This window comes from Portunus trituberculatus, chromosome 15 (assembly GCF_017591435.1).
Source record: "Portunus trituberculatus isolate SZX2019 chromosome 15, ASM1759143v1, whole genome shotgun sequence".
In the NCBI taxonomy this organism is placed as follows: Eukaryota; Metazoa; Arthropoda; class Malacostraca; order Decapoda; family Portunidae; genus Portunus; species Portunus trituberculatus.
In genome coordinates, this window is record NC_059269.1 from 20,406,302 (window position 1) to 20,419,285 (window position 12,984).

At 35.6% G+C, this 12,984-nt stretch overlaps 1 protein-coding gene across 11 annotated transcripts in view; it reads right to left on the reverse strand.

Moving 5' to 3' along the window:
• Nucleotides 1–2,188: 2,188 nt before the first annotated feature.
• LOC123504033 overlaps nt 2,189–12,984 on the reverse strand; it is a 144,645-nt gene continuing 133,849 nt past the window's right edge. For 8 of the 11 annotated variants that reach the window (XM_045254277.1, XM_045254274.1, XM_045254270.1 and 5 more), the window contains 4 exons: nt 11,028–12,638; nt 10,709–10,897; nt 9,777–9,812; nt 2,189–5,901 (listed from right to left, as the gene is read on the reverse strand). In XM_045254277.1, coding sequence (XP_045110212.1) covers nt 5,817–5,901; nt 9,777–9,812; nt 10,709–10,897; nt 11,028–12,638 — 1,921 coding nt within the window. In that variant the 3' untranslated portion in view covers nt 2,189–5,816. The remainder of the gene's footprint in view (nt 5,902–9,776; nt 9,813–10,708; nt 10,898–11,027; nt 12,639–12,984) is intronic. The other 3 variants (XM_045254275.1, XM_045254272.1, XR_006674688.1) reach the window with 2 other exon arrangements.

The window sequence follows — 12,984 nt, forward strand, 5'->3', positions numbered from 1 at the left end:
CTACAATATTAAGATTTCAACTAATGTGAGGATTGAGGAGAATTGAAAGCAACCTCTTAGCCACAAATAGAGTAGTGTATCACAGAGCCACCTGGTCCATTAATACGAAAGGACACACGTTTCAGTGCCATTGGCGACAACACAACTTCACAGGATCGCGATGGCATCACTGAGTAAAGCTTTCAGCACATTCAGTTCAAAGGTTTGGAATCGACGACATACAAAATCAACTAAACTACCAACTCTCTCTCTCTCTCTCTCTCTCTCTCTCTCTCTCTCTCTCTCTCTCTCTCTCTCTATGGTACGTTTAGATGGATATCTTGTTTATGCGACCATCCCAAAAAAATTCTAACCGTTTTACAAATGCTTGGACTTAATCAATTACGGAAATTTGCTTTAATATTATTAACTCTAACTATGATAAGAACAATAATGATGACAATAATAATAATAATAATAATAATAATAATAATAATAATAATAATAATAATAATAATAATAATAATAATAATAATAATAATAATAATAATAATAATAATAATAATAATAATAATAATAATAATAATAATAATAATAATAATAATAATAATAATAATAATAATAATAATAATAATAATAATAATAATAATAATAATAATAATACACGAAACACTTACCCTGAGCCCTGAAGAAGATGGAGACTGAGGAACTGAAGGTGGAAAGAACGCCCACGATCCTGTTATAATGTTCTTGCCGCTAATTTTGAAAAACATCACTAGGTAATCAAAAACAATATCAAAACATTAACTTCAGAAAAAAAAATATGGAGGCAAACACATTATTCTCATAAAGTTAGACATATATCATAGGAACGCGCCGTTGGAGGCGTGACGCGTGTCAACAATCAAAAATGATTTTATGTAAATAAGTAACCATAATATATTTTTTGTATCACTTCACCATTAATGCCTATGGAAATTTTCTTCTTAAAATGTTGTCGTATTTTCGTTATCTTACAATACTTGGAGTTAGTCTAGACAGAATACCAACCTAGAATGATAATTACAGACATCCAAGAAAAGAAACGCATCCAAAGGCAGAAATAAGGCGAAAATACCAATAAAAAGACGGTTCGACATTTCATTTCATAACACCCATATGTTATGTACAATTTATTTCATTCCCTTTCCATCCATTAATTTTTTTATTTCCTTCCTTTACTTCCTTTTAGCCTTATCATTCTTTTTTTCTATATTGTCAATTTTTCCTTCCTTTCTTGTATTAATTCATTATTTCTTCCTTATTATTGTTATTTAGCAAATATATATATATATATATATATATATATATATATATATATATATATATATATATATATATATATATATATATATATATATATATATATATATATATATATATATATAATGAATCATTTCATGATAACTACTAGCTACTATACTCTCTCTCTCTCTCTCTCTCTCTCTCTCTCTCTTAATTGGCAGCTTAACTATGAAGGCCTACATAGACATATATAGGCTCATGCATACATAGATAGATAAGGAGGTGAAAGAAAGGAAGATGTGATCCAAGTCCCAGTGGCCATGTGTTATATTTATATAAGGTAATGGTAGTGAAAAGGATGAACTCAACCTAACCAAAGAATAATGAAAATTTTTCTGCCAATTTTAATTTTTGACACTGGTTTGACAGGAGTGGTGACATCAAGAAAAATTAAAGAACTATATTGTCGTTTGAAACTTATATTGTATGAGAGAGAGAGAGAGAGAGAGAGAGAGAGAGAGAGAGAGAGAGAGAGAGAGAGAGAGAGAGAGAGAGAGAGAGAGAGAGAGAGAGAGAGAGAGAGAGAGACATATTAATGAAGGATGCTGAAAGAACAAGATATTAGTATTATTGATAAAGAGGTAAGAAATGTGAGTTCTAACTAATAAAGTAAAGAACTGATATGTGGAAAGGTATAAATGAGATGGAGCAAAGTAAAACAATGAATGTATTAAAAGGCTTACCTGGTTGAAAGTAGCTATGGAACCAGCCACTAGGACATCTAAAGTTTTCTTTCACTAAAAAGGACCTAGATTTACACACGAGGTCCTGCAGATACTGGCTGTAACTGTACAGACTTTGAGTCAGCTTCACCATCAATATTAAACACTTTTCTAACCTAAGTAATGGGAAACTAAACAAAGTATTAGAAGGCATTGCTATAATTTAATTGTAAATAACAATCTAAATACACAGAACAAAAATATACAATCTGGACATTATAGACAGATGACCAGTAACCACATGAATAAGTAAAAAAAGAAAAGAAAAAAATAAATAAATGAAAAAAGATTGCCATGGACACTGATATATGAGCAAAAAAGAAACAAAGAATAAAGGAACACAAGGTAAGAGGCTGGCAGCAGCAGCCTCTCCCTCCTGCACTCACCAATACAACTCAAAGAACACATACAGCCTTCAAGAACATATGAAAAGTTCTCGGTAGGTTCAATAATTGACGGTATCACCGACAGCACTGACAGTATAAAACTGATCGTTCGCTAGTTTAATTTGACGTTCTTAACTTTGCAATTACCCGGCTGTCCACCACATGCTATTATACAAACTCATAGAGTTAATTAATACCAGGTAGGCTGCCTAGGAGTCCATGTGACTTTATCGATGCCTGAATGCGAGGTTATGAACGTCATGGAGCTATCCTCACTTATGATTATAATATTTTTTTTCTTCATCCATACCCTTAGAGTCTTCAGTTGTTGCTTTGCTCACTGTCTGGCTGCCCAACCTGACCTAGTTCTTCCCTGAATCAGGGAAATTCATATTGCACTTCACAATGATAAAGTGAGTCATATGATTTCCAACAGTGATGCTGTGACTGAAAAGGACAAACTGGAACTTTCATGATATTCAAATTAAATAAATTAATAATAATCACTAATTTAATTTGATTTTATCCTAAATTTCCTTAATATGACAATATGAAGACTTCAATATCCATTTAATTGAGATCATCACTGCCCTTAAAATGTTGAGTGTATTAAGCAATTAATACGATACGAGCAGTGAAATATAATACTTGGGAGCATGACTACCATGCCAATAAAGCTACATGTTATAGATATGGAACACTTTTGGCAGAAAGTAAAAAAACTAAACTCAATAATGCAAACAGCTTTTGATTTCAAGACTGCAAACACATGGTTGACCCTAAGGCAAAAGTAAAATTATCCTTCCCTCAGGTGGAAATTGAGTAACATTTGAGGAGGTATAATGTAAATTTCTATATAAATCTAGCTTAGTTATCAAGGCATGATAATTACTCATCCTAACCTAATATCTATAACCATGTTTCATAGATTTGCTCTCATGAAGACACTTGCAGAGACTCATGGTGACTGTACAGTGCCTCAGTGTTTCTTTCCACAGTCACACTTGTGGGAAATGTATACACACAAACAAACTAATGATGGTGAAGCACCTTGACTATATCAATAGCTCTACAGTTTGCCATTTTCACACTGGTTGGAGTAATCTTAGCTTTGCGTTTGCTTACAAAACTTGGGCTTTCTTATTAAGACATCACAGCAAAGATAAAGTTGGTAAGTTTGGTAAACTTGAGACAGGACATGGACAACTGAAGCTTCATAGTCAGTTAAGTAATCTGTTTGTGTTTGAGGGAAAACAAGTCAGTAAATGAACTGTTTGAGTATGAAGGGAAAAAGAGTCATTCTCTTGCTTATCTCAGTATCACACTGATGCTTCCACTCACTGTGATACTCCTGAAGGAGTATGAAAAATAAAACTATAATTAAACTAATGCTTGATTAAATCATTATAATACCTACAAAAGGAGCTTCATAACATCTCCATTTTTTTTCCTTTTGCAAAGCCATGAGCTTTGTACTGTAAAATGACTAGAACAAATGTTTATGACTAGAGCACAAATATGACATAACAATTCATAGTAATTAGTGAATGTTAATTTCAATATACCCATCATTAAACTTCATACAAATATTTTTGATACTATAACTCATTTTCATTAACAAGTAAAGAAATGTATACAATATCTTGACTGACAAGCTTTCCCACAAGTAATGCATAAGACTTTCTGTAATGTAGTGAAAACAACAGGATACTGACCACACTATAAATATAGTTTCATCACCAATATTTTCAACATTCAACATAGCAATTCCTTAATTCTTGTTTCTTAAAAATAATGTTATAAATTCTTCCATGGCAGTCCACTGTCAAAACACAATATACACAGTCCTTCCTGTGAGTCTTGATAAATACTATAGAAGTACACCTTTGACCTTCCAGTTCTGCATTATAAAATGAATTCCTCTTAACCAAAGAGGGGAGACTAATACAACAAACCCACAACACAGGAGATGGCACAGGGACAACCCAAGACCTCACTTACCAAATGAACATTCAAACTGCATTATTAGCATAATGTATGTGCACCTTAAGAATACTTACAGCATTCTTGAATTAGCATAGAGAAAACGACAAAGCTTCAAAGTGTAAGGACTACTGAGTATTTGGGCAATATGCAAGAGATACATACTTTCAGACACTCTATAATATTGCAGTTATTCTCCAAAATAGTTCATTAAGAACAATATCAAAGGCTTATTTATATTAGTAAATTTACAATAGTTATTGAGAACCTTTGAAGTGAATAAAGGTACCTAGATCAGAAGAAACATTAAAGAATATTACATCACATTTGACCATAGGTGCCTTTTAGGTCTTGAATTTCAATTTACATTAAAATTATCCATTTATACTGTTTTCTCAGCTAAAAGATAACTCTAATAACCTGGGGGCTTGTGGCCAGCATGACCTATAAAAAGTCAATCAATGGCAACAGAGGATGGCACAGTTACTACCTAACCTAGTAAGTGTAAGTACACTGAACGTACATTATCAAATATCACAACCATGTGCAGGTGATGATACAACCGGCTGCACCCAATTGCACTGACCTGATTCTAGCTGTCAAGTGAGGGTACATGGCTCCCACCACCCTCAGGGACCCATGTCTCACAACAGGCAGCAGAGGAAGGACAGCTCCCTGTCACCCTCACCAAGCCAATGCCACCACAGCAGTTCAAACTTATCTATTTTCTTTGCCTGCTCAACCCAGCTATTTCACCACTCCAATGGCTCACACTAGATAAGAAGACACATTTGCATCAGAATCTTCATGAGAAGACAATTTGCAATGTACGCATTTCTAGATCTCATTACATGAGAAAATACTTTCTAATCAATTGATACTTGGTATGTCATGGCAAGTGATAAGCACCATATATATATATATATATATATATATATATATATATATATATATATATATATATATATATATATATATATATATATATATATATATATATATATATATTCCATTACACACATGGTGGTCGTAAGATGTTCAGATTACTCTGGCTCAGTTCTTCAGTTTTGCTTACTGTGGATGGTGAAGTTCTCCTTTGTCTTCTTAAAAACATTTGCCAACATCCACAGACTTTTCTTGTCTTTCTTGGCTTCTTTACCTCTTTTACCCTCACAAACCGCTGTGGCTCTGGCTGGGGGAAACTTGAATATGCTTCATCGAATGACCTCATATGGCTGAGCTTGTGAGTACAAATGTTGCATGTGCTTGGTAGAGACTTTGTGCGTTTGTGGGTGTGAGAAGAGAAGAGGTGTGTCTGGGTAGTAGGTGAGGCATTGCAGATGAGCGGCTCCGGAAGCTGTCTGTCTCCTCCTGCCGATGAAGACTAGGGCCGAGGTTCTTGTCAGTCTGGAGAGACTGTGCGTTGTGGGTGCTGCCTTCTGAAGTTTTCACCACTGTCTGCACTCAAAGGCCGATAACGTCGTATTCTAAAAAAAAAAGAAAAAAAAGAAAAAAAAAAAAGAAAAAAAAAGGATTATAAATATCAGAATTTGGATACTTGTTCAGTAAGAAAAGAAAAGAAAAATCATTTATGTATATAACAAAAAATAAATAAAGAGGTAAAAAACAATTGAATGCAACATTTTGTAGAATCTCATATATATGTGTATATATATATATATATACCTCTCCTCTACTATATATATATATATATATATATATATATATATATATATATATATATATATATATATATATATATATATATATATATGACCTGCATTTCTTATTTTCTTAGAAGGTCGTTGTCATGACTGAAACGAAACTTTCATCAATAGAAAATGTCAAAGTCTTTCCAATTCTAACTCCTCTCGAGATTTCTGGCACTAAAGCTGAACTCTTCGCTCAAACCTTTGCTACCAACTCAACTTTGGATGATTCTGGGCATATTCCTCCTACTCCTCCACCCTCTGACTACTTCATCCCTAAAATTAAAATTCTTTATAAAGACGTTTTCCTGGCCCTCTCTGGCCTTGATTCTCGGAAGGCTTACGGTCCGGATGGAGTCCCTCCTGTTGTTCTCAAAAACTGTGCTTCCGAACTCGCTCACTGCCTGGTCAAACTCTTTCATCTGTGTCTCTCTACTTCTATTTATCCTTCTTGCTGGAAGTTTGCTCACATTCAACCTGTCCCTAAAAAGGTGACCACTCCAATCCTTCTAACTACCGCCCTATAGCTTTGATTTCCTGCCTTTCTAAAGCCTTTGAGTCTATCCTTAATAGGAAGATAATGAGGCATCTATCAGCTCACAACCTTCTCTCTGATTGCCAGTATGGTTTCCGTAAAGGCAGATCTACTGGTGATCTTCTTACTTTCCTAACTGAATTGCTATATATATATATATATATATATATATATATATATATATATATATATATATATATATATATATATAAGTAAAAAAAATATATATATATATATATATATATATATATATATATATATATATATATATATATATATATATATATATATATATATTTTTTTCAGTTACGACAGCGACCTTCTAAAGAAAATAAGAAATGCAGGTCAGATCAGATTCTCAGATTCAAGTAAGACTTCATATCAAGTTAGATTTTCTCTTATTAGTTACATATATTACATGTCACAAGTACAAGAATTGGAATATGCTCCAATTGTAATGAGCTTTTAAAAATATCAAAGTGAACCATTGGTAACATGCTTGTATGCATAGCACAACTGAAAATATTAGGATCTTATGCTGGCTGTCATCTTCACCAATGGCAACCATCAAAATAAAGAGGTGGAAAGTATGCATCATATATAGAACTTTGCAACATGCATAATAGCATTGGTTACAGAGATGCATCGTACCACCATCATAATCAATACTGTACTTCCATTTCCAGAGCTATAAGCAAATGAATTAGAATTACATATTTTTTGTATTATATTTCATTTCTTTAGTAGCATTAATCACCAAAAATGTTCTTGAAACCTCACTCTTTTCAAAACCATGGCTCATGTTTTCAAAGGTAGACAAGCTGATCTAAGATTTCAAGCCATGAGAGGACACAACTAGGGATTGAACCCCCAGGGACATTTGACATTCATAAAAGGCATCTTACCAATCAAACTATATAATGATCACAAAGATCCAACTGGAGTTCAGCTACCCTTGACTGTCCTGCCACTCAATAAGCTGAGTGTATGATATCATATGTTGACTCCAAAATGTGTTGAGACGTAGTCAACACAAACAGCATCAATGCAAAGGCATGCAGTCCACATCTCATCTTTTCATCCAATCAGATGCATGACAGAAATGCACAGTGACAAAGTAATATGTAATAAACTTCACTGGAATTATGAGATGCATGCTATATAAAGCTAATTCCACTGGCTTTGCACTGCAATTGGGAAGCACAGCAATAAGCTTTTCCCTTCTTAAAGGGATACATTAGTCCATCCCTTCCCTCATTGTATGAAACAGATAAATGCGTAACAGGCAATGCGAATATATGTAGCTTGCTTTACAATCCCACCAAGAATAAATGGTGATGCAGAGAAACAGTAATTGCCTCACTGGCTATCAGTGACCCCAAGGGGCAAGAAAAACTTGCTGCAAAGGAGCCTTCAGCTGTGATAAGGAGAAACAAAATACTACAAATCAGGAAACACATAGTACTATACATAATGAAAAATATAATGAAAATAAAAAGATAGCTTATGGTAAATTATTAAAACAAAATGGATTTGAAGAGATGAAAATGAATAAGAGAAAAGCAAAAGTTTAAAAAACAAGTTTTTCATCTAACATATTTTTATGAGAATGAGTCAAGTTAAAGTGGAGTTGTGCATTCCTATCACAGCTGAAAAATGTCTCAACTCAGAAAAAAAATTTCAAAGACAACAAAGAACAGGCACTAGTACAGAGAGAGACTTCAGGTAGGACAGGGAGTGTGCATATTTACTTTCTTTATAAAATCAGTATCACTTAAAGGAAATATCTTTAAAATATGAGAATTTGCATGCAGTAATCAAAAATTTTGAAAGGCTTTATGAAAACAGCTTCTTGGAATGACCCCATGGAAAGCATCAGACTATGAAAAATTTATGCAAATTGGTTTTGAGAGAGCAAAACAGCTGCATCTTGACAATGCACAAGGTAAATTTAAGTACCAACGATGTTCCTGACTTCCTGAGGACTGTGATCACAAGTATGTCTTCGGTCTGTGGGTATCATTAAAAACCAAAACTCATTCATCAAAGTGGAAGTCTATTGTCCCCAAAGCTAAAGAAAAGCAAGACAGGAAAGGGAGAAAATCAAAGTGATGCTCAATGCTCTTTGTTGTTCTATAATTACACTGTTCTTCATCACCCATGTGCACTGGTTAGGTAGATTGTTAAGACATTGTATGATCAAGATGTTCTCTGTTATCTTTGTGATGTAGCTCAGAGCAAGAGACCAGACCTACAAGAGTCTAGCATTGGCTGCTGTATCATGACATTCTCTACACATGACTCAGGATTTCTTGAACAAGCACTGAATTTATCAGGCTTGCAAGGTTTCCTACTCTCCAAACACTATTCCTTGTGATACCTAGCTGTTCCTCAAGCTAAAGATGTAAATAATAAATTTGGGAGATAAGATCATTGGAATTCTCGTAACTTGCAGTCCCTGCTGGCCACTCCAAAATGTAACTTTCAGGAATGCTTCCAGCAATTAGCTACATGTTGAAGGTCAAAAGATGTGCATTTTGAGAAATAGGGTTTGAAAAAATAAAATAATTCACTTTTTGGCTTACACTTGGTTGCCTTCAGACTTTTCACTGTATGTATGTATGTATGTATATACTATGTATGTATATGTATGTATGTATATATATATATATATATATATATATATATATATATATATATATATATATATATATATATATATATATATATATATATATATATATATATATATAGAGAGAGAGAGAGAGAGAGAGAGAGAGAGAGAGAGAGAGAGAGAGAGAGAGAGAGAGAGAGAGAGAGAGAGAGAGAGAGAGAGAGAGAGAGAGAGAGAGAGAGAGAGAGAGAGAGAGAGAGAGAGAGTGTTATGACAGATCAAAGAAAATCAATTTGATAATGATGGAATACTACATACTATGAAAGAGATTATGATCTATAAAACATGAATGATGAATGTAAACACTTGTGGTAAAGGCTGACAGAAAAGTGAAATCAGTGTTTGATTAGAGGAGAGGTGAAGTAAGGCCATACATGTTAGAATCACACAGTGCTCAGCAGAAGGCTAAATGGTGAAATATGGAAAAGATGAGAATCCAAGTACCTCATCATTGCTCTTCGAGGGGATGGAGGAAGAGATCTGGAAAATAAAAAGCAGGACGGGGGAAGCAAATAATGTGAACATTAGGTATACAGAATCATGAGAAAGGGGGGGTGCATTAATATATGATATAAAAATAGGATTAGTTATGTACTATACAGTATAACATTACTCACTATACAACATGCTTTACAAATATGGACATTAAATGAATGGCAAACAAATACAATTCAGGCATCACAGAAAAATCTACCAGAAAATCCATGTTTCAAAAGGGAAGATGAAGAAACAAAGGTAAACTCTTGTAAAAAATGGATGTAATATAATAGGGAAGGGATGGAGGTGTGAACTGTGACATACATGAAAAGTGACACAACCTTTACAATGATAATGAAACAGAGATTAGAGTGGAATAGATTAGTCAATTGAAAATCTTAGAGGAATTAAAGGAGGAGGGTTTGTAAGAGTGAGAGAGTAAAACAAAAGAAATGAGGGAAAAGACCATAAGAAAAATTGATTGTGTGAATGAGAGAGGTATAGCTTCCTTAACTTAAGTGTACATTATGTGAGGGACAGAACTATCATAAGAAAGGCCAGTGAGCATTAACAGGCAAACATGAACCTTTCTTTTAAAATCCCTCTTCTTTGAAAAGGGCATAGAGAGAGGACAAGACTAGATTAACAATAAGAAAAGTGAATACAACAGGAGATATAATAACAAAAATAATAATAACAAAAATAACAATAACAAAAATAATAATAATAATAATAATAATAATAATAATAATAATAATAATAATAATAATAATAATAGTAATAGTAATAACAATAATAATAATAATAATAATAATAAAAATAATAATAATAATAATAATAATAATAATAACAACAGTAAAAAAACAAACAAACAATAGCAACAACAATAGCAAACCAACCTGGCAGCAACATCTCTGGCTGCTGAGGGAGGCTCTGAAGAAGGAGGACGTGGCTTTCGTGGATGTGAACTCTCAGACTCACTGGAGTCTTCATGCTGGGGCTTGAGGAGGTAGGAGGGCACACCTCTCCCGGTGTCAAAATATCGACCACCTGTTCCTGCTTCTATCATGGACACTCGTTGTCTGTTGCTGTAAGAAAAATGTGCATGGAATACTAGCTACATGAGTTTTTATTTAACTAACTTACTAGTATCTGTATTGACTCAATAATGTATGTATTGTCTTAGCCTTATCAGTCAGCAGAAGGCAGATGGAGTACCTTTGACGGTTTCTAGACTGCAGTATGGTCGGTGGTGGTGGAGTGACATCTGACATGGGGCGGGTGCGGCGGCGCTGGAAGCGAAGATTGAGCTGGGCTTCATCTGTTACATATTTGTCCACACCCTGTCGTCTCCTACGCAGGGCAGGTGTCAGGTCAGCCAGGTCCTCACTGTGGTCCTCATTGCTGCCTGATCGTTGATAATCATTGACCGCTGATGCTACTGAGCCACGCTCTCGGGCTGACCGGTGCTCCGACACACCACTTCTTGTGCTGACTGAGTCTTCCTCATTACCTGGAGAAGCCACTTTTTCTGCCAAGGCAACTGAGATTCTACGGACAGCTTCGGCACGATCAGACTCAGAATAGCGTGGACTTCTTCCCCCAGATGAAGTGATAAGGCCTCCCTCTGGCTCGCCCTCTTTGGCAGTGCGAGCCCACATAGGCACAGGAATGCGGCTTTTCTGGGAGGAATCATCCTGACTACCTGGGGACTTCTTCACACCATTGCTTCGCTGTCGGTCCGGTGACAAGGAAGACCGTGCTAACAGATCTGTTGGACGTGGTGTGTTAGTTTTGGAAGACTCCTCACTTCCTTCCTCTAAGAGATCCTCACAGGAGCGGCGGTGGCGGGATGACCGACTGCGACGCCCTCCACTCTCACTATGGGGCGGTGTTCCCCGTGGTGAGACTGACGGTGTCACAGTTCTAGATCGATTTATCATTGTGGAGGCTTGAAAGGCAGCAGATAAGTCATTCAGGTTAATAACAGATATTTTTCGTGAATCATCTCCATCCTGCTTTTCTTCTAATAGATATTCTAGTGATTTTCTTCGTTCTGATAAAAGTGATTTCTCTTCTTCACAGATGGTGTCTTGCCTGGTTCTTCCTTCAGTCTCTCGTGTGCCCATGACTGTTTCATACCGGGAGGACTCTGGCAGTGGACCACCCATTACAGTTTCATAACGGGAACTCTCCTGCACGACGGTCTGATCATGAGCTGCTGTTTCGTATCGACTGGTATCAGGGGCATTGTTTACTGACTCATACCGTGTAGACTCAACATCTCGGTCTTTGTGATCTTCCATGACCACTGGTAGAGCTACAACACCAAGTCTTCTCCTTGAGTCATCCTTCTTACTGCTACGAATATCACTCTTATCTTTCACTGTACCTTCAGAAGATTCAATACTTTTGTGCCCGTCTTCATCTTGGTCTTTCCTAGGAGAACTGCTCTTGGTTCTGTGACTGGCTTGATGAGAGGAGTCATCTGGGGGTGGGGCATCATAATAAATAGAGCGTTCCTCTGGATGGGTTAGTGGGCTGGACTGGAGGGAAGTTGATTTATGTGTAGTTCCAGCAGGCAGGTCTAACATGGAGGGCAGAGGTGGCGGAGGCGGAGGTGGAGGAGGTGTAGTTTCTGAATCTGCATTAAAAGCAGGAGGAGCTGGCACCACCGCTGACAGCTCCTGGCGCGATACTCGGATCTGGCTGGCAACAATGGTGGTCTGACGAGTGGGATGAGACAACTTCTTGTCCTTGTCAAGAACACGGAATTCTATTTTGCCACCAACTACAGCATCTGTTTCTCCTTCTTCATTTTCACATACACTGTAAATAATAATTATTAGTAATTTAGTAGATAAGACTATTGACAGGTAATCAAATTTTGTTCTCACTATCAGTCTACCCTGCCCACCTATCTGCTTACTGCTATTACACACTACAGATGTAACTAATTATTCATATGACTTCTCTCAAGAAAAAAACTAGAGGTCATTACTAAGCAAATATCTGAAGTTGTGCAATTCAACAAATTTCACTTAAAATATCATGAGCTATAACATAACATATGATCAACTTAAGAAGTAGTTAAGCCACAAGATCTTCCATGCTTGACTAAAGATTAAATAAAATATAATATGAAAGCATATTGTTTCATTGGTATAAGTTTGGC